General features: G+C 40.2%; 1 protein-coding gene across 1 annotated transcript in view; it reads right to left on the bottom strand.

The window, feature by feature from the left end:
* The window catches only part of MRC1 (mannose receptor C-type 1), a 98,347-nt gene that overhangs the window by 5,030 nt on the left and 71,951 nt on the right, over nt 1-21,366 (bottom strand). The window contains exons 19-26 of the mRNA XM_043564788.1: nt 20,713-20,813; nt 19,648-19,790; nt 19,153-19,267; nt 15,097-15,263; nt 12,130-12,232; nt 8,106-8,338; nt 5,281-5,446; nt 4,157-4,306 (exon numbers count right to left, since the gene is read on the bottom strand). Of these exons, the coding sequence (XP_043420723.1) occupies nt 4,157-4,306; nt 5,281-5,446; nt 8,106-8,338; nt 12,130-12,232; nt 15,097-15,263; nt 19,153-19,267; nt 19,648-19,790; nt 20,713-20,813 (1,178 nt within the window). The remainder of the gene's footprint in view (nt 1-4,156; nt 4,307-5,280; nt 5,447-8,105; nt 8,339-12,129; nt 12,233-15,096; nt 15,264-19,152; nt 19,268-19,647; nt 19,791-20,712; nt 20,814-21,366) is intronic.

The raw sequence follows: 21,366 nt of genomic DNA, 5'->3' as shown, positions 1-21,366 counted from the left end.
TTTCACTTGGCAAAATGCCCTCTAGGTCCATCTATGTTGTCTCAAAAAAAGCACAATCTCATCCTTCTTATGGCTGTGAAATATTCTACTGTGTGTGTGTGTATGTGTGTGTGTGTGTGTATGACATTCTCCTTATCCACTCATCTACTGGACACTTCCACATCTTGATTATTATAAATAATGCTGCAAACAATATAAGGGTACATATATCTTTTTGAGGTAGTGTTTTTGTTTTCCCTGGGTAAATACCCAACAGTGGAATTATTGGCTGATATGGCACTTCTATTTTTAATTTTTTAAGGAATTTCCATACTGTTTTCCATAGTGGCTGTAGCTATTTGCATTCCCACCAACAGCACGTGTGGGTTCCTTTTCCTCTACATCTTTGCCAACACTTGTTATTTCTTTTCTTTTTGATTTTGGTCATTCTGACAGGTTTTGGCCATTCGCCATGTCATTATGGTTTTGATTTTTATTTCCACAATGATGAGTGACGTTGAGCATCTTTTCATGTGTTGCTGGCCATCTGCATGTCTTCTTTGGAAAAAATGTCTATTCAGGTTTTCATAGAGTGTGTCTTAACAAGGTTATGGTTCAGGAGACATTATAGACAGAGAGATGGATGCATTAGAAGAGAAATAAGTATGATATGTAACTGACATGTCAAACCGAAGATTTGTTTTAGGTGAAACAACTAAAGGGGAACATGGAAAAATAGAATTCAAGCTGTAAGAAGCATAGGATTTCAAGTAGAAAGAATAGAAAACCATTCCAAGAAGAGAAGGAATAAGAGAAAAGACAGGGAGGGAAGCACAGTGCTTACTCAGGAACATGGCGCACAGGTACATGGACTCTCCCATGTTTGGTTTGTGGTGAGAGGAGTTAGACAAAGGATAGATGGATAGATAGATTTATCTACTGGGAGGAGCCTAGAGTGCTAATAGATGGCTCCGTTTGGCCGGACTAATCTGACCAACAGGTGAAAAAAGACTTGGGTTGGGCCTCACTGCAGATGGCAAGAGATTGGTATTTAAGGTGGTGATAAAGAACACTTGGGTTTTTTTTCAGGCAGCAGAATGATGCAGTGCCCTAGAGGAGTATTGATCCTCTAGGTATGGGATTGTAGAAAGTAAAATGAGATAGGAAACTGACAGACTGGTTAGATTACTATGGCACCAACACCTTACACTACATTAGGGTTGATTCAGCGTCAGCATTAGAGTTTATAGTAAAATACTATAGCTTTCTAATAATAACCACTAATATATTTTAAGTACTCCATGCCAGACATTTTGCCTTGTGCTTTACCAGTATGATCTCCCTAAACTTTTACAACAACCGTATCAAATGAGCACTACCCCCTCTTTATAGATAAGGAACCAAAAGTACAGAAGGTAAGTAATTTGTCAAGATCCCGAAGATAGGAGAGGGTAGGGTCATGGCATGATCCAGGCCTTCTGGATCTCAAAAACCTACACTTAGCCGTGTGCCTGCATCCCATGTTACTGGGTCCTGGATTATCCCCTTGATTAGTGTTTTTATTTCACAGTCACATATTCCATGGTTTCATATATTTCAGGGATGATAACCATTTCGAAATATTTAGGACATATTTTGGTAAGTAAAAGTCATTCATTTTATTTACAGGAAAACGCAGTCCTCTAAAATTGGAAACAAAGTTTCTCCATCTTCATTGCAATTTTAAAATGTCATTACTTATGTATTTATGTATGTATGTATTTTTAAATACTTATTTATTTTTGAGAGTGAGAGAGAGAGAGAGAGAGAGTAAGTATCCACGGCAATCCTCTACAAAAGCAGTAAGAACACTGACAAATTTTGGAACCCTAAAGATTAATAAACAGCGTGTAACAATCCAGCGATACTTATCTTAAAAAATTCAGTTTTTGTGTTAAGAGTGAGCTTCATGATGTTTTAACTTGCTCTAATTTCACTGCATTACCCTCAGCTCTCTGTTCACCTTAAAAACGAACAGCTTCCAAATCACAGTGAAAACTAGCAGCCTAGAAACCACTAGAATAATCAGAATGGCGGTGGAGCTCTTGCGAAGTCCCACTTCAAAGAATTTCCATTATTTTATCTCTCTGACAGTTCTCTGGAAAGTCTGACTTGCAAAGCTTTGGCTTTATTTGCCCCAATTCAGAGCTCTTCCAAATGTAAATGGTCTTGTCTCTGAAGGTGTTCATGCAATTATCTAACATCACAGGTGCCTGAGGCAGGGATAACAGTTGAAGAAAAAAGAATAACAAAACAGCAGCAGCAACAACAACAACAACAAAAGCTTAAAAGGAAAAATGGGAATAAGATGTCCATAGTGAGCTCCAAAAAGCTTTGATCCATTCTTGAGAATCTAGAAGGCCACAGACATGCACTGGGGCGTGTACATGTGCATATTTACAAAAAATCTGAGAGATTTCTAAGCTCTCACTCTGGCTAACCTTGAGGATCTGCAAGAAGGAAGTGAGCACTAAGGCAGAGTTGTTGGGGGTTTTTGTTTGTTTCAGAGACAGAGTGTGCTGAGTTGGGGAGAGGGGCGGAGGGAGAGAAAATCCTTAGCAGGTTTCATGCTGAGTGACACAGGAGTCCATCCCACGACCCTGGGATCATGACTCAAGCCAAAATCAAGAGTCGGATGCTCAACCAAATAAGCCACCCAGGCGCCCCACTAAGGCAGAGTTGTCAACTATTGTATGAGTGTGGAAGCTGTCATTAGCTGACCCCCTGAACTAACTAAGCAGTAACTACCATGATGACACATGAAAAAGAATATAAACTTTACAAAAATAGTTAAGGAAAATCACTGAACAAGAAAAAAAAAACAGCAAAAACAACACACTCTGTGGAATGGAAAGAATCTTATTTCCAGAGTTGTACATCATATTATTTAAAATGTCTTTCAACAAAAAACACCACAGGAAATGCAAAAAAAAAAAAAAAAACCCAAGAAAGTATGGCCCATATGCAAGAGAAGGAGTAAATACCAACTGTTCCTGAGAAAGTCACACCTTTGACTTACCAAAGACCAAATCATCTATGTTAAAGAACTAAAGGAAAACATGGCTAAAGTATGAAAAGAGAGTATGAATACATCTCATAAGTAGAGGATATTGAGAGAGAGATACAAATTATTTCTTAAAATTCTGGAGTTGAAAATTATAATGATTGAAAGGAAAAATTCACTAGAGTAGCTTAACAGCAGATTTGATTAAGCAAAAGAAGTAACCACAAAAACACGAAAATAGGTAAGTTGAAATTATCGCATCTGAATAATGGAGGAAAAATAAGAAAAATTTACAGAGCCTCAGAGATTTGTGGGACGTCACCAATTAGATCAAAATATACATAATGGATGTCCAAGAAGGAAAAGAAAGAGAAATGGGCAAAAAGAATACTTGAAGGAATAATGGCCCCCAAAATTCTGAAATTTGATGAAAAACATTAATGTATGCATCTAGCAAGCTCCACATCTATCTGAGCTCCAAGTAAGATAACCACAAGGAAATCCACATCCCCGAGAAACTGTCAAAAGATAGAGATTCTTAAAATCAGCAAGAGAGAAGTGATTCATCATGTACAAGAGATCCTCCCGAGAATCGACAGTGATTTCTCAACAGAAACCATGGAGGTCAGAAGGCAATGCCCGACACTCTAGATAACTCAGAATGACAATCCTAACAATTAAGAATATTAGAGCAGGACGCCTGGGTAGCTCGGTCAGTTACGCGTCTGATGCTTGATTTCAGCTCAGGTCACCATCTCGTGGTTGTGGGATCAAGCCCCACATTGGCCTCCATGCTAAGCTGTTTGCCCCTCCCCTCTCTTTCTCAAAATAAATAAATAAATATACATTAAAAAAAAACTACAGAACAAAAGAATACTAGGGCAGAAAGTGAGAAAGACTTATTCAGCAAATGATTGTTTTTCTACTGTAATTCTTTAAAATTTTGAGGCTGTAATGTTATAAATTACATTGGGGAGGCATGATGTGGACCATCCTGTCACAATAGAAATTAACAAGAAGAATAAGCTGGTGTGTTTACATCCCACAGGATTTTAATGTACAGTGTTTTTAAGTACCATGGTAATCCGGACTAGGTGATTATGAGATTTTTCCTACAGTAAACGTGGCACCTACCCATTCGGAGACATTCCAGAGAAGCCTGGCCCCAGTTTCTTGTGTATGAAGATTCGATATAGTAGCAGTGACCATGGAAGGGAATCCATGCTGTGTGCTCAGACTCTGGGCACCTGCCAGGCAGTTGTGGAGGTTCGGTGGCAGGGATTTCTGTTAATAAAAAGACATTTAAAACAAAGCGAAGCATGAAGTTTCTCTACTATGTAGAATAAAAGATTGGAAGCTCAGGAAAATTTCATCACCCATCACCATTTTTTAAAAAAGTTCTAATGGTAATCATTTGGATCTGCCATTTTTGTTATTGGGTGTTCTTTTTAGTGATCTTTTTCTTTTCTTCATTTTAAATGTATTTCAGTAGACGCTACTCTGGTAGAATAGAAATCAATTGCCATCATAATGAAGAATGCAGATCTATAAATATTACAAAGGTGTTAAGTTCCTAAAAAAAGTTACCAAAAAATAATTTTCAAAGGGAGTCTCCCTTCACTGTATTCTAGGAAAATTATCACCTTCATATCACTGACTCTCATTAATCGATATGAAGTCTGATAAAATTATATTGATACAGATGTGCTGTCAACATAAAAACCAGTCATAATTGCCTGACAAATCTGACATCACATAATCTCAAAAATAAAAATTCAAAAGTTTATAAAGTGCAAATAAACTCTAGCCATGAAGAAAATTTTCTGTCCCCATTATTTGGATCTATGTATATTTGCTTATTATCAAGTTAGTCTTCTGTTATGTGAAGGAAGATGTTTTATTATCTTGTTCTTTAAAGCTATTTTTTTAAGGTTTATTTCTTTACTTTGAGAGAGACAGACACAGCGAGAGTCAGGGAGGGGCACAAAGAGAGAGAGAGAGAGAGGGAGAGAGAATCCCAAGCAGGCTCCACACGGCCAGCACAGAGCCCAATGCGGGGCTTGAACCCATGAAGCCTTGGGATCATGACCTGAGCCACATCCAAGAGCCAATGCTTAGCCAACTGAGCCAGCCAGGTGCCCCTTATTATTTTATTAAGTTAACCAGGAGACGTTACTGTTTAATAATGTCAAAAGTCATGTGTATTCACTTATTGAGGAAATTTCAAATCCCTTGATTGTTTTTGTGTATTCAATTACCATCTGATCTTTTGCAGAGAAAATAAAAACTTTCATTGCAATATGCTGTCTTCCAGGAGCCATCAAGATCCATGTAAACACATGCTGATTTCAGTCTGGGCTCATCAGCAGCCCAGTTAGTGTACCTCATCCTCCATTTATCAGTCCAAGCGTACTCGTTATTGGTCTGCAAAGACAAAAACAACAATTAACGTGCAGTCTTGCTTCACTTAGAAAACACCGAAAGAACCAAGTGAGGAGTAAAAGTATATTTTAGACTGTGATTTGACAAACAATCTTCAACATTTGGGAATAAATCGTTCCTACCAACTGAAATTCAGTAGAGAGAGCCCTTTCTTTTAGAGGGACTCTTGGAGTTCCCCATAAATGCATCCTTGAAAGCAAATTTGAAAAACACTGACTTAAAAACCTATGTCTTAATTCTATGAAACGTTTTATTTGCAGGTTTTCAGGGTGAAATACAAATTTTGTCTTCAGAACCAATAAAATATTTATTATATCAACACTAAAATGACAATAAAATTGAGTAATTTTCATTGAATTTGTAGACCTTGGAGAGAAACACTAATCTCTTCTAATCGCCTCATTGTTCAGCTGTTGAAGAAGCACACGTGACAAATGACTTAGGCAAGATCCGACAGATAACAGAGGAGCCTAGGTGCCGCTTTCCAGGAAGATGGTCTTTCAACTATAACAAATACTTCTGGGTATTTTTTTTTTAATTTTTTTTTTTCAACGTTTATTTATTTTTGGGACAGAGAGAGACAGAGCATGAACGGGGGAGGGGCAGAGAGAGAGGCAGACACAGAATCGGAAACAGGCTCCAGGCTCTGAGCCATCAGCCCAGAGCCTGACGCGGGGCTCGAACTCACGGACCGCGAGATCGTGACCTGGTTGAAGTCGGACGCTTAGCCGACTGCGCCACCCAGGCGCCCCTACTTCTGGGTATTTTTTAAAAAGCAGATTGTTCTTTTCAACTGGCACGCTTAACTTCGTACTGAATTTAGTGGAACAAAATTTATTAACCACATTAATTAATTAACCACATCAAATTATTTAACCACATCAAAAACAAATTAATTAACCACATCAAAAACAGTACTTATCAATAATATCCTTTGACCAGTCTAAAAGATTTGACAGGCAATGTCTAACAACAGATGATATATAATATTAATGAAATAAATGCATTCTGAAACCGAACCATGGGTCCCATTTTAACTGCATTATTTAATTTCCCCAGCCAATTACCAAAGATTTAATGACAAAATCAAAACCATGTATTACCTCAAGTTGGAATTTTGTAGTATTCTACCACATTTAATCAAATAGTGCTTACGTTAATTCTATAGATGTAAGGAAGATAATAGTACTGTTTTCGTTATAAATGTCGGTATAGTGGAAAAGCTACTTAATCTTTCTAAAAATAATAAAACCTTATGTTAAACTCATGAAAGAATTGTGACCCTGTGTGTAAGAAAGGAATGAGTGAACTAACAAGCAAATTAATTACTAAAAAATAGAGTCAACACAGACATAAAAATGTCTTGCCTAAGTTTACTCACAGAAATCAGCATGGAACTACTTACTTTTAAGTATTTACTTCCCTACTTAGGAAATACTCTTCGCATGAAGTGTGTATTTTGATCTCTGTAGCACAGCATTAGGAAATCTACAAAATCTGACGCCAACCTACTTTCCAGTTTTATCTCTTTCCGTCCATTTCTCTCTTCCTGGTACTCCCTTCCTGATGTTCCACCATCCCAGGCCACATCAATAAAGTCCGCTTTCTCAGAAAAACCTGCTTGGCCCTCTCCCCTGACTCGACTGATCCCTTTTCTCTCTTGCAGCACTCTTAGATACCTCTCTTTAACATTTCTGGCTTTGTCTCCTAGTAATGTGTTGACATTTCTATTTCTTCTACTAGGAAGTTTGCTGGTTGACTAGCTAAATGGATGAAGATAGACGGATCACAGGGGCGCCTGGGTGGCTCAGTCGGGTGAGCGTCTGACTTTGGCTCAGGTCATGATCTCATAGTTTGTGGGTTCGAGCTCCGCATCAGGCTCTGTGCTGATGGCTCAGAGCCTGGAGCCTGCTTCGGATTCTATGTCTCCCTCTCTCTCTGCCCCTCCCCCACTTGTGCTTTGTATCTCTCTCTCTCTTTCTCTCTCTCTCTCAAAAATAAACATCAAAAAAAAAAAAAAGACAGATGCATCAGAGGGCATCAGGGAAGACTCATTTTAGGAATATTTTAGCAACTCCATCACCACTCTTAGTTCTGTGTCCCCCACCCCAATTCTCTGCCACTGGCAACCTGCCTTTTTCTATTATGGAATAAAACAAACAACTGCAGTGATGTTCTTCGCACAGGGACAGAAGCTTCACAACTTCAGGACTCACAACTCTAGAATGACTGGCCACAAAAAAATAAAAAATAAAAAGTATCCTCATTACCCAGGAACTATGCCCCTGATCGGCTTTCTTGATTCCCATGGTATAGCTGTAAGCGTGACACTCTAGAGAGAAATAAGTTAATACATGAGAGTGTTGAGCTGCAGAATCTAATTTTAATATTCAAAAGCAGTGTGAAAGTTAATCTAAGTTATGTAAATTTAATTTGATCTCTGACATATATCACTAGCTTGCTAGATCCTTGAAGACACTGGATCCTTGAAAGACGAGGTCTAGTTTATGTTAGTATCATTCACATTGCCCAGCACAATGTCTTACATTTAATGAGTGCTCAGCAGAACGAACAGAAAGAGAATCGTGTTTCATCACAATTTATAAATCGTGTCGAGTTGCGCATGTTTCCAGCATCTTACCAAGTTACTGTTCAGGGCGATCCACACGGGTTCATTAACTTTTTGTATTTGCATAAATGCAAATGCATTACTATAGGGGTCCAGAATGCTAGCAATAAGGGAAGTGTGGAGCTTGCAATAATTTTCTGCCTCTTGCCACTGTAACTTTAATTTCATGAGTGAATAGTTACTTTCACCATATTTAATAAAGCCATCTGTTGGAATTGTTGTTGGAGAACCAGGCAAGGAAGAGTCTGGAAGAAAAATATTATCTTTCATTAGCATTATCAATAAGCATTACTTAGAGTGTCAATGATATACTATATCTATTACCATATCTCATTCCATTATAAAAACAATCAGAATAGCATAAATCTAAACCATCAGGTGTTAAAAATATTTCCTAAGCCATTTCACACCAAAAACCAAAGCTCTGATTTTTAATCAGTATGCCTGGTTAACTTAAATAATTTCCAAACTGCATCCAGATCATTAATATAGATATGTAATCAAGTTTCTAAATTAAAAAAAAAAAGGCTCGTAAATTCAACGATATGTAGAATCTGAGCAGAAGAAATGACACAGTTTAATCCCATAAATTAAAGAGTATATATCGTCCTGTCATTAGTAATTTTTACTTTACCATCTTGGTCAAATTTCAAGGTCATCAACAATCTTCCTTCCCCTCCTCCATCTGTCCCACCCTATCCATGAATTTGCATCTATGTGTGTCTATTTGGCTCCACCCGTTAGTAAGGCACCTTCAAGAGACTGATTTAAGTTCTGGCACGAAGCTAGATACTAGTCCCCGGTTCATTTAACCCCTATCACACCATCATGCTTTATCCCCACTGATGATTGCCTACGCCCTTCACCCAGGCACCCCCACACCTTGACCAAACTGACTCAGTGGCTGGAGTTCTTCTAAGCCACAGTCACTCTGGCTTTCTGAAGCTTTTTCCTCAGTCTTCCAGCATGGATTTCTAAATGTTGTTGTTGTTTTTAATGTTTATTTATTTTTGAGAGAGAAGGAGAGAGCAGGAGAGAGGCAGAGAGAGAGGGAGACAGAGAATCCCAAGCAGGCTCTGAGCTGTAAGCACAGAGCCGGACAGAGGGCTCAACCCTATGAACCATGAGATAACGACCTGAGCCAAAATCGAGAGTCAGATGCTTAACTGACTGAGCCACCCAGGGGCCCTTCCCAGCATGGATTTCTAATCGCTGTTTTAGGCCAACCTATCCTTTGTGCCACTTACTGTATAGACCCCCCCCAAAGAGCTTCTTTCTGTGTCCCTTAACAGATGCCCTAGAGTTAGAGGTTAGCAAATGTCAGCCTGTTGTCTGTTTCTGTAGCCCATGAGCTAAGAATGGCTTTTAAATGGCTGACAAATTAAAAAAAAAAAAAAAATCGAAGAATAATATTTTGCGACATGTAAACATTACATGAAATTCAGATTTGTATCCACAAATAAAGTTTTATTGGAACACAGTTATGTTCATTTGTTTACACGTTGTCTATGATCGCCCAATATCATGGCAGAATGCTAGCAATAGAGAATGGATATTTACAGCCTAAAATATTTACTATCTGTCTCTTTACAGAAAGCAAAAATTTGTCAACCCCTGGCCTAGGGTTCTAGATGTCCTTGCCTACCAATTTTGTCTTGGCTAAATCTCAGATGTGTTCCACTGTATACCAACCTAATCCACCATCTGTCTTGTCCCGTCGCTATACAAATGCCGAACGTTCTTTTGATTACGCCTGGTATGGTGACAACTTTGTATCAGCAAGGGCAGTTTTCCCTTTCTTCTGCTGTTGCTGCCACCTTGTGTTGGTAAAAGAATATCCTTAAACCAAGCGACCCAGGCCAGCACCCTCCAATGGTACAGCCAGTAGAGACTGAACAATCTTACTGTTTCCCAACTTGGGGAGGTCTGGGTTTGTCTTTACAGCACCAGAAAATCGTAGGACCACTAAAAGTGGCAAATGAGGCTCGAGGGCAAGCTGAAAAAAAGTTTTGTGGCGGAATGCATGCAGCTAGGAAACAGCTCATCTGTCCAACTTGCTTGTTTATGAAAACATTCATAAAACAATTATAAGGGAAAACTAAAATATTGAGAGGTTATTTTTAGGTGGTTGGATTGTGGGGAATTTTTTTTCCCTTCTTTATGCCTTTCTGCATTTTCTAAATGTCAACAAAGAACAGGTGTTATGTGTTTTTTAAAACAGTGGGTTTTTGTTCATATATATGAATATACATATGCATAAAAACATGAATGTATATGTGAATAGGATTATAAATATTTTCTATTTTTTAATAAGTTTTTATTGGGGGCAAATAGTCTATCACTTATGCTTATAAGAAGAAAAAGATTGTTAAAAAGCTGGTAAACCGTCATTCACTCCTGGAAGGACAGTCCCTCCTCTCCTCGACACACAGACACAGATGGCATGTGTGGCATTTCTCGTGGCCCAAGATTCTGGTGCCATAAGGACACAGCGGAGAGAGAAAAGCTCCTGAATTAATGAACGCTTAGGATTCCCGCGGTACTTTCCAGTCATCTGAAAATATCTTAAGGGATTTTCACTCATTGCCATGAGCTGGTCTGAGTTCCCTGATCCCCCAGAAAGTGTGGAAAAACCCATCTGCTGTAGGAGAACAAACACCTTCTAATTCAAACTCTAAGAATTGTTCTTAGGATGATAGCAGCCCACGCTATCCCCTCCCTCATCTCTAAACCACCTTTCATTGTTGGTCCTCTTTCTGTGGAGCTAGATAATTGTATTCTTGTTTCACTGGAAACAGCCATAAAGTGCATACAACCATCATCCTGATTCTCAGTACACATGTACATTTTCTGTTTTATTTTCACTAAATGATAGTAGGGCTTCCTAGGATAAACAATGACACGCAAAGCAGATATCTACATTTTTAGGGGCTCCTGGATGGCTCAGTTCGTAATGAATTAACTCTTGATCTTGGGGGTGTGAGTTTGAGCCCCACGTTCGGTGTAGAGATTCCTTAAAAAGTACAGCTTTAAAAAGAGAGAGATCTATGTTTCTTTTAAAGTTTCTTTTATTTATTTTGAGAATGAGAGAGAGCGCGCGCGCGAGAGTGAGCAAGCATGAGCAGCGGGGGGACGGGGAGAAAAAGAGAGAGAGAATCCCAAGCAGACTGTGTGCTTTCAGTGAAGAGCCTGACATGGGGCTCGATCTCATGAACCATGAAATCATGACCTGAGCCAGGCCAAGAGTCAGCCACTTAACCAAGTAAGCCACCCAGGCACCTCAAGATCTACATTTAAAAAAAAAAATTTTTTTTTTAACGTTTATTTATTTTTGAGATAGAGAGAGACAGAGCATGAACGGAGGAAGGTCAGAGAGAGGGAGACACAGAATCTGAAACAGGCTCCAGGCTGTAAGCTGTCAGCACAGAGCCCAACACGGGGCTCCAACTCACGGACCGCAAGATTATGACCTGAGCCGAAGTCGGATGCTTAACCGACTGAGCCACCCAGGCGCCCCTAGATCTACATTTTTAAAGGCAGAGAATATAGAACCAAGGAGGCATATATGATATTCTATGTCAATGCTTCTCAAATTATGCAAGCACGACTGAGGTATTCTTACCGTGACATTTTTAAAAAAGTACAGGGAGGCAAATACAAAGTTTGAAAAAGTTCCAGCTCCAAGTGTAACCTGCCTAAAACTTTTCGGATGGATGAAGGGGCACACTCATGAATAGTTTACAGAAAACGTCACCCTTTTCATCTGTCACGGGCATCCACGGATTGAGGTGAGAAACAAACCTGTCAAGGTGCCATTCTTTAAATAAATTTTCAAGAAATTTATTTATTTATATATTTATTTATAAATAAATTTATTTTTTCTTTAAATAAAATTTTATGTTTTTAGAGCAGTCTAGTGTTCACAGTAAAATTGAGAAGAAGGTTCTCAATTTTAATATTTTCAAGGTTTAATATTTTATAAGAAATATTAAATAACCCCAGCTCTCGTGGGCAGGCGAGGTTTGGTAGAACTTACCAGGAAGTGTTTGGCATATGTAGCCCCGCCTACTGTCACACGTGTCATCCATCCATTTTCCTGCATCCCTTGATTTCCCACCAATAATAACAACACAGTCAGCCTGTACATTTATGGAGAAAGGGGGGAAAAAAAGGAGTGTGAAGCAGTAATTGTTAAATCAATTCATTAATGAGCCAAAAAAATCCATTCATTCCTAACCTCCAAATTTAATCATCCTATTTTTTTATATATTTTTTGATGTTTCATTATTTATTTGGGGGGGGGAGGGGCAGAGAGAGGGGAGACACAGAATCCGAAGCAGCTCCAGGCTCTGAGCCATCAGCACAGAGCCCGATGCGGGGCTCGAACCCACAAGCCGTGAGATCATGACCTGAGCTGAAGTCAGACGCTTAACCAACTGAGCCATCCAGGCGCCCCTTCATCACCCTATTTCATTTACAGTATGTTCAACTGCTCCTTACTTTCCATGCACCTGCTCGCACTTTCCACGTGGATCTCTCACAGTGAACTCTTGCTATTTTTAATTAACAACCCGGTAGATTTGGGTAATTTTAGAGACAGGTCTGAGAAATTTTGCTATCAGAAATTCTGTTAATCTCTATCAAAATTTAGCAACCAAATGTTAGGAGAATACAATATCTTCTCCACATAAATTCCCCTGATTCAACCCCCAGAATAGGTGTCCTGCTGTTAAAGGGAAATAAGTATAATCTACATTTTTCATTGCTAATTTAATTTATAAAAGCATCATTATGGATTCAGAACAAATTGCCGGGGTAGAGCTAGAAAGTTTCACATCTTATTTGCGATCTTACAGGGAAGTACGCCAGGCTGGAAAGAGTTCTCTATTCTGTGTTGTGGATATGTTTGCACTATCTAGCTTCCATAGGATGGTCTATGAGCCAAAGCAAGTCACAAAGTCATGAAATCTGCACCTGCCAAAGTTTTCATCCCATGTCAGATGAAGATTTTGACTTATCACATGTTGGGCTTCTTGAATCTGTCAGTTCGAATAATGAGCTTCAACTCCCAGGAACTCCCCGTCTGACACGTAGATGGGCCATCATTATCATCCCCATCTTCCTCCTTAGCTCTTCTCATCTTTGTTACCCTGGCTTACAGCCTGTGCTCTGCTCCAGAGAGCCTGGACACAGCAAGCATGTTTCCGCCACAAAATGCGCACGAAGAGTTCTCTCCCACCCTCTCGATCACACTGTATTTAATCCTCTCAAGTTCCTGAAATTGTAACAACACAGTCTGTGTGTTTTGATTCCATTTCCGTGCAATCGACTTTATATTTTGCACTCAGAAAACGTCTAGAAACAAATTCGACGAAAGATGAACAGTGTTTTTTCCTGGGTGGTGAGATTACAAATTTTGTTTTTGTTGTTTCTGCTTGTCTTTAGGTTCCCAAGACAAAAAAAGAAACTTGGGCCGTAATGATTTTTGTGTGTGTGTGTGTGCTTTACACAAAATGCACCTCTCATCCAGAAATTGTTCCCAGCAAATCCCCTATCACTCCATTCTGCTTCATCTTCTTCAGTAAGTTTTTAGCCCTCATGTATGTAAATGAAGATTCAAGGAATTTCTCCACAGAAAACCACTAGGTACCCTACACAGAGCTACCAAATTAATAATCACAAACACACCATTTTGATCAGATCATTTTTCTCCTCTAACCTTTTCTTGCTGCCTGTCTGACAAAGCCAAACTCACTCCTGGGGCATTTAAATTTCTCTAAATTCTGCTTTCAACATTTCAAAGTTTTCTCCTACTTTTTTTCTGTATAAAAGCCCTGCTCTACCAGAGCTATTTACTCCTGCCCAAACCCACGTGGTGCCTTTTTCTTGAAGAGTTAACTTGCTTCACTCACTTAGCATGGCTTTCCCCAACCCTCACCTAACTTCTGGATCATTGTCTCAAACCTCTTAAGGAAAAGAGCCCTCACTGATTCTTTCTCATGCTCTTTCTCTGAATCAAATGAAAGTCTCCCTATGTAAGTGTTTACTGATTAGATCACTCCGTCCCATAGTAAGTTCTTTCCTGCTAACTACACAGGACTTTATAAGGGATCCTGACATTATACACTTGCATTCCTTACTATCTTCTTTCCCATAAAAGACTTGCGGTCTAAGGGGCACCTGGGTGGCTCAGTCAGTTAAGCATCTGACTTCGGCTCAGGTCATGATCTCACGGTTCGTGGGTTGGAGCCCCGCGTCCGGCTCTGTGCTGACAACTCAGAGCCTGGAGCCTGCTTCGGATTCGGTGTCTCCCGCGCTTTCTGCCCCTCCCCCACTCGCGATCTGTCTCTGTCCCTCAAAAATGAAATGTTAAAAAAAAAAAAAAAGACTTGAGGTCTAACATAAGTGTAAGCTTCTTTAAGGTAAGAACACAGTCTTTTGCTCATGTTTTTCTCAATGCCTAGTGTGCTGTTTAATATTGACCAGTTGACTATTCAGTGATACAAGATTAAAAGCACTAAAATAAAGAAACAATCATCTGTCTCTTAGGTTAACGTACAAGAGTGCCTAGGGCACTGTTTGGCACATAGCAAGCAGTCTACAAATGGCAGCTCAGTCATGATAATGATGAGGATGGGATCTTTAGTCGTAGTAGGGACTGGGCATAAACCCTCAACACTACAAGCATCAAGAATTTACAAGCAGCTGGTACAAATAAAGTTGGTAACTCTGGGCTCAAGTGCACATCATGACTACGACAGAGACCCAGAGGGGAGCCGGCTTGGCCATCCCTTGGGATCCCCACCAGCTGCCCCATGAGCTGAAGAGTTCTGAATTGAATTTATACTCCTTCTCTCAAGGCTGGCTCAGTCTGAAACACTTAAAAACTGCAAGAATGAACCAGATCAGGGAGAACTCTGGTAGATTGTCAAAGAAGACTCATCACTAATATGATGAAGCAGGCTGACAGTATACGGAGAGGTGACCTGAAACGGATATTTACATCTTCGTAGGACAGACTGCTCCTTCTCCCACCAGGGTAGCCTTTCCCCCAGTTTGTATAATGAACTCCTCGACCATCCGTCCACAGGAACGTGTGCTCTGAATTCACATCATTCAGCCCAGTCCAGGCATTAAACTTGGAGTCCTTCATGTGATAGGTGAGAAATGCTGAAAGAAAAGTTGCACAAGATACTTTTAAAGAAAAGATGCACAAGATACTTTTAAAACCTGGGGGGAAAATACTCAACATATGGAAAGTATTCAAAATACAGAATTTTAAAATACTGAATCCATGATTAACATCTTTATTATTTAAAAGTACTTACCATGAAAACAAACACAGTCTAACCTTAAAATCACTTTATCATTTCAGTTTTGTACTTTGGCAAGTTTTGTGTCATACGGGTCTAGGTTCTTCTCCGGGCCAGGGCAGACAGCTCTCCGGGCTGTGCCCTGCCCAATGGCAGTGAGGAAAGGGTGGCTCAAGCCCATCCCATGCACGGCTCTCCGTTCCATACACCCCGATCTGGGGGTGACTGCCTGCCTTCTGCAGGAAGAGGTATTGTTTCTAATTCATACACAGTCATCTTATGAGTTATCGGGTGTCGTGATTTTTTTAAATAAGATGATCTAATTATAATAACTAGGGGGCAAAGAGAGCTCTTAATCCAGAAAATTTCTGAAAATGAAAACTACTTGTCAAAACGAGAAGCGCGAGGCTGTCAAATTCTCGCTACTTTGGGTTTCCGAGCCCAAAGAGCTACCCAATTGAAACTCCTTCTGGGCAGCAACTGCTAGGGGTCAGGGGCCATCCGCTAAGTGTGCTTGGACCCAGGGGGGTAACCGGATGCTAAGCACTCGCGTCATTAGGAGAGAAGATCTAGAACAATTCAGAGAACAAAGAACAAATGTGGCCTTTTGCTTCTTTGCCAATTCTGTGGCAGTGAGAGAGGATGGGGGCAAATATTCAGAAGCTGGAAAAGGCTGAAAGGCACAGGTGCCCCAACCCCTGTCCACTTGCCCTTCCTCACGCCTCCCACACCACGCGGCCACCTTCCACAGCTAGCAACCTCCCAGCCAGGAGTCGTGGTTGCCCAGGTGGATGAACACCGACTCTCCAGAACAATTTCCACACCCTTACGCTTGAACACGACTGCTGAATGCAAAGAGGATACTGACTGACTGTGCACTGGGGTTTTACTAAAAAATGCAAAATAGAGAGAAGCCCAAAGAGACACAACGATCTGTTTATTCATGAACAAGTAATTCCATGGAAGGGCTACTATTCCATGGTTATTCTGCTGAGTAGCAGAGGCAGTGAGTACTCAGCTCAGAGATTTTTGCTTATTTCTCAACTAAAGGTAAAAAAAAAAAAATTTTTTTTCTTCCAACATTTTTCAGAGAGAGAAGAGAGCATGGCAAGGTATTTGCTTTGGTTTTATTTTATTTCCTAAACAAGATCATAACCTTTCCCAACCCCAACTTGAAATAATGTGGAAAAGAACTAACTACCTGCCAGTGTTTTAGCCCTGACTTCTTTTTCTGCCAACAACCACAAATAAGAATTCAACAACGTGTGCTTGCTTTGCCAGGAATAATGTTATTTTATCTGAAAATTGTTTCCTTCTGCACGTCTCTATTACCCAGGTTCTAATTCTGTTATGCCAGGAATCAGCACTTTGTGGTTAAGAGAAGAAGTCAATTATTGTGTTTCTCCGCCGGGTAGCTAAGCCCAAAATGTGGTAGGCCAGTTAGAGAAATATGAATATTATATTCTTAAAATGTTTTTATTGTGTGCTATGGTTTGACCCTTTTCTTTCCGTGTCTGGAAAGTTGCTGCACTTGACAAAGGTTCTCAGCGAAACCCTGGTTGATTTATCATATAATATGATAATATGTTCCAAGAGAGCACACGGCAGCCTTTATGGAATAAAGTAAACACTTGAGAGAGTGCCATTTGGGTTCCTGTGTCTTTCTTCTTTCTTATATTTTCTGAGATGTACCATGATTTTGGAAGTCAAAGGATTTCAGAACCAAGAGGGAACTTAGAAATTATCTAGTGCCTCATCTCCCCTTTAACAACCCACATAAATTCATTCATACAAACATTTATTAAACATCTTTCATGCTATGTACCAATCAATATGTAGACTATATGCTAGAGTCTATAGCATCCAAATAAGAACTTTCCAATGTAAGCATTTTCACAGTCCTTTAGAGAATTCACAAAGCAGCCCATTTAATTAGTTTCTTTTTTTTTTTTTAATGTTCATTTATTTTTGAGAGACAGAGCGAGCAGGGGAGGGACAGAGGATCCGAAGCAGTGTGCCCAATGTGTGGCTCAAACCCATGAACCTTGAGATCATGACCCAAGCCAAAGTCTGACACTCAACCAACTAAGCCACCCAGACGCCCCTAATCCGTTCTAATTCTTAGAATGGCCTCCCAATTTTGAGCCTAGGCCTATTTCTTTATAATTGCCATTCATTGGTGTTAAATCTTCCTTCCAGAACCACACGGGTCCATATCCTGTCTTTTTCAGGCTGTGAAAGATGAAGGTCTTTCAAACATGCCTCACTTGCTGCCTGCGGTGGCTTCCAAATCCTCCAGCAATTTGGTTTCTTCATCTGGCTGGCCTGTCAGTGGCCAGCATCCTCCTTAAAGTGGTGGCTCACTTATTTAACTTAGTATCTATTTCAGGTAAGGTGGCCATGAAGAGACCATGCAAAAGTAGTCAAGCGTCTTTCTCTTGTCAACAGTATAATAAGTTTTAACAATCCGCTCAATGGATATGACGCGTTTTTCCCTTCATTGTTCTTCAAAGTTATGTTTTATTAAAAATTTTTTCTCAATTTGTTCAAAGTTCATATCTAAAAATTAGTTTTAGTGCATTTTAAAATATTTTTATTGATGTTTATTTACTTATTTATTTGTTAAAAAAATTTTTTTAAGGTTTATTCATTTTTCAGAGACAGAGAGACAGAGCGTGAGCAGGGGAGGAGCAGAGAGAGAGAGAGACAGAGTCCGAATTCAGACAGGCCTGGAGCCTGCTTCAGACTCTGTGTCTCCCTCTCTCTGCCCCTCCCCTGCCCGCACTCTGTCTCTCTCTGTCTCAAAAATAAATACACGTTGGGGCGCCTGGGTACCTCAGTCGGTTAGGCATCCTGCTTCAGCTCAGGTCATGATCTCACTGTCTGTGGGTTCAGGCCCCACATTGGGCTCTGTGCTGACAGCTCAGAGCCTGGAGCCTGTTTTGGATTCGGTCTCCCTCTCTCTCTGCTCCTCCTCTGCTCACGCTCTCTCTGTCTCTGAAAAATGAATAAACCTCAAAAAAAATTTTTTTAAATAAATAAGTAAATAAACATCAATAAAAAAACATTATAATTTCCATTTACTGCTCTAGGGGTCGTTCTAGGAGTGAAAGTAGAGACTAGTTCTAGGAGTGAACTTTCTAGGAGTTAATTTTAACAATTTTCCATTTCACTCCTAGAACTACTCTCTACTTTGGCTCTTTGGGGAACAAACTGGCTTGGTGGAAAAAGAATAGTGTCTAAGTGGGAATAGCCAGTTTGACTCCCAACCCTCCTGCTTACCAGCAGACTACCTGAACACAAATCACAAATGGGCTGATGATAACCTACTTCACAGAGTTGCCATTAACAATGAAAAGGGACTTTTTTTGTTTTTAATTTGAGAGAGAGAGAGAGCATGCATGAGAGCAGGGGAGAGGGGCAGAGGAAGAGAGAAAGAAAGGGAATCTTAAGCAGGCTCCATGGTTAGTGTGCAGCCTGATCCGGGTCTCAACCCCACAACCCTGGGATCACGACCTGAGCTAAAATCAAGAGTCAGAGGCTCAACCGACTGAGCCACCCAGGTGCCCGAAAAGGGACTTTCTATGTTAAATGCCCAGCAGGCTCCCTACAACTGAAAAATAGTTCTCCATATGTGTTTGGGTTTTCTCCCCTGCCTCGTCAAAAACCGAAATATCATTTAGTATCATCAGCGGGAAAAGGTTACATATTGAAGCACATCACTGATTGTACAATGGTCTGCATACCTTGTTCTTTGTCATTGCGGATCGATACCAGATTTCCCCCAAATCCTATGCAAGCTTTTCGTGCCTCTTGCCAATTTTTTCTTTCTTCTTCAACAAATCCAAAGATTTTGAAACACTTGGAGGGAAGAAAAAAATAGGGACTAAGTCAAGATAATAATGTTTGCCCTAAAGAAATTTAAATTATTCATGCAGATCGACGCTAAATATACATTTTCTCATCACCCAACAGAGATCCAGAAGGTTAAGCTAGTTTCATCACCCACGGACTTCCTTTGCAAAGTGTGTTTTCTTCCTTGTAACAAAGGGCACATCTATCTGGATCCTTCAAGTATACTCTCAATTTCCACAGGGAATTTGACACAGGAACCTTCATCTATTCTTGCCTAAAATTTGCTCAAGGGACTAGGTAAGCGAAAGTTAACTTTCAGCTGAAAAGTTTGCACTGTCACTCTCCACATCGATGGACGCCAAGACTACCGCTAATTGTTTTCGTACCTTGTTATTGTAAAAATTCCAGCCTTCCTTACAACCTCCTGGGACTGCAGGCACGGTAGGAATGACCGTGGCATTGATGCTGCTGTTGTGCCGCTGGCAGATGAAGGCGTTTGGATAACCACAATTAATGTCATTCCAAAACCCTGGCAGAGGACAAAATAGCTAAATTAGATTTACATATTTGCATTTAAAAACACTCTTTTTTAAATAAAATGCCTCATGTTTTGTAAGGATTCTCAGAAATGGCTTAGATTACAACACCATTTTTACACAAGTAACTAGAAAGATCTATGCCGTACCCTTTTGTTCTTTCACTTAAACTAACAACAGTTCAGCTTTATTTTATTTTATTTTGTTGTTTTATTTTAGAGAGAGAGAGCACAAGCGGGAGAGAGGGGCCGAGGGAGAAAGAGAGACAAAGAATCTTAAGCAGGCTACCCGCTCAGCATGGAGCCTGATGTGGGGCTTGATCCCACAACCCTGGGATCGTGACCTGTGCCAAAATCAAGAGTCGGACACTTAAATGACTGAGCCACTCAGGCGTCCCGATAATAGTTCAACTTTATGGAGAGCTTCCTACGAGCCCAGAATAAACTTGATGTTGCAGATATATTACCTAAACAGCCATTAACAGCTAAAGATAATAATCTAATCGTATCTAAACTTACAGATACCAAGCATTTTTTTAGTGGTTTAGAAATATCATATCTTTAATTCTCTCAACAACACACAAGTTCTGGTCACTGTTCTCATTTTACAGACAAAGATGTGGAGAGAGATAATGGAGACAGATAAACCCTCTGGATATTCTGCTCAAATCAAAACATAAAAAAAAAATGTCTCCTAAAATAAGTGACAAGATAGTGTTCTTTATTAGAGCACATGTGAAGCACACATTCTCCTCACCAACTAAGCCAACTAACAGTTACGTCGCTGAGACTTAAAGTATTTCTTCTGCTTTTCTTGCCTGACGTAAGGGCACAACTTGCTATTCTTAGGCTAGGGATACAGCAAAAGACACATCGCACCATGAGGCAGATTCAAGACGATGGTTATGTTGTCTACCTGAATTTGAATACATGGTCACACAATTTTCATCGTCGTTTGCAAAATTCGGTTCACCTGTGGCCCAAGACACATAATCCACTTTGCTTCCGTCCATCCAACTGAAAGAGAAAATTCAGGCCCTTAGCAATAAGAATCCAAACATCGGGATAATTGGTTACAGCCTAGCGTGCGGGAACACCTGAGTCAGTGAAGATGCACAGAGCACAGGATTGGAAGCAAACAGAAGAGAGGATTCTAGAAAGGCTAGCAGGAAAATTCTGAGGAGCCGGTGATTCCCGAGCCATTGTGCTCCTCTGCGGCAACCCAGGGCTTTGGACAGTCTGTCTTCTTTTCCCTCCCTGGAAGAAGCTACCTTTAGTCTTGAAGCGAGAGAGGAAATGGAGGTTCCAGTTGCTCTGGAAGTAGCCAGAGGCAAACATCTCTCACAGTGCCGATTAGACAGGATTCCCACAAAAGAAAACCACCCATAGAGAGAGACGGAGCATTGAGACTTTCTCGTTAAGGCCCATTCTGTGATTTTTGTGTTTATTCTAGGTTTCTCCCAGGGTATGCAGGCCAATGCTTATTTTACATAAATTACAGAAATTCAGAGACTGTTAGCTGGGAAGAGAGCAAGAGATCATCGAATCCGACCCTCTCATTTTAGAGATG

The sequence above is a fragment of the Prionailurus bengalensis genome, chromosome B4 (genome assembly GCF_016509475.1).
Source record: "Prionailurus bengalensis isolate Pbe53 chromosome B4, Fcat_Pben_1.1_paternal_pri, whole genome shotgun sequence".
Lineage (NCBI taxonomy): Eukaryota > Metazoa > Chordata > Mammalia > Carnivora > Felidae > Prionailurus > Prionailurus bengalensis.
Note: the sequence above shows the minus strand (reverse complement) of the source record. Positions and strands in the feature narration are given on the sequence as shown.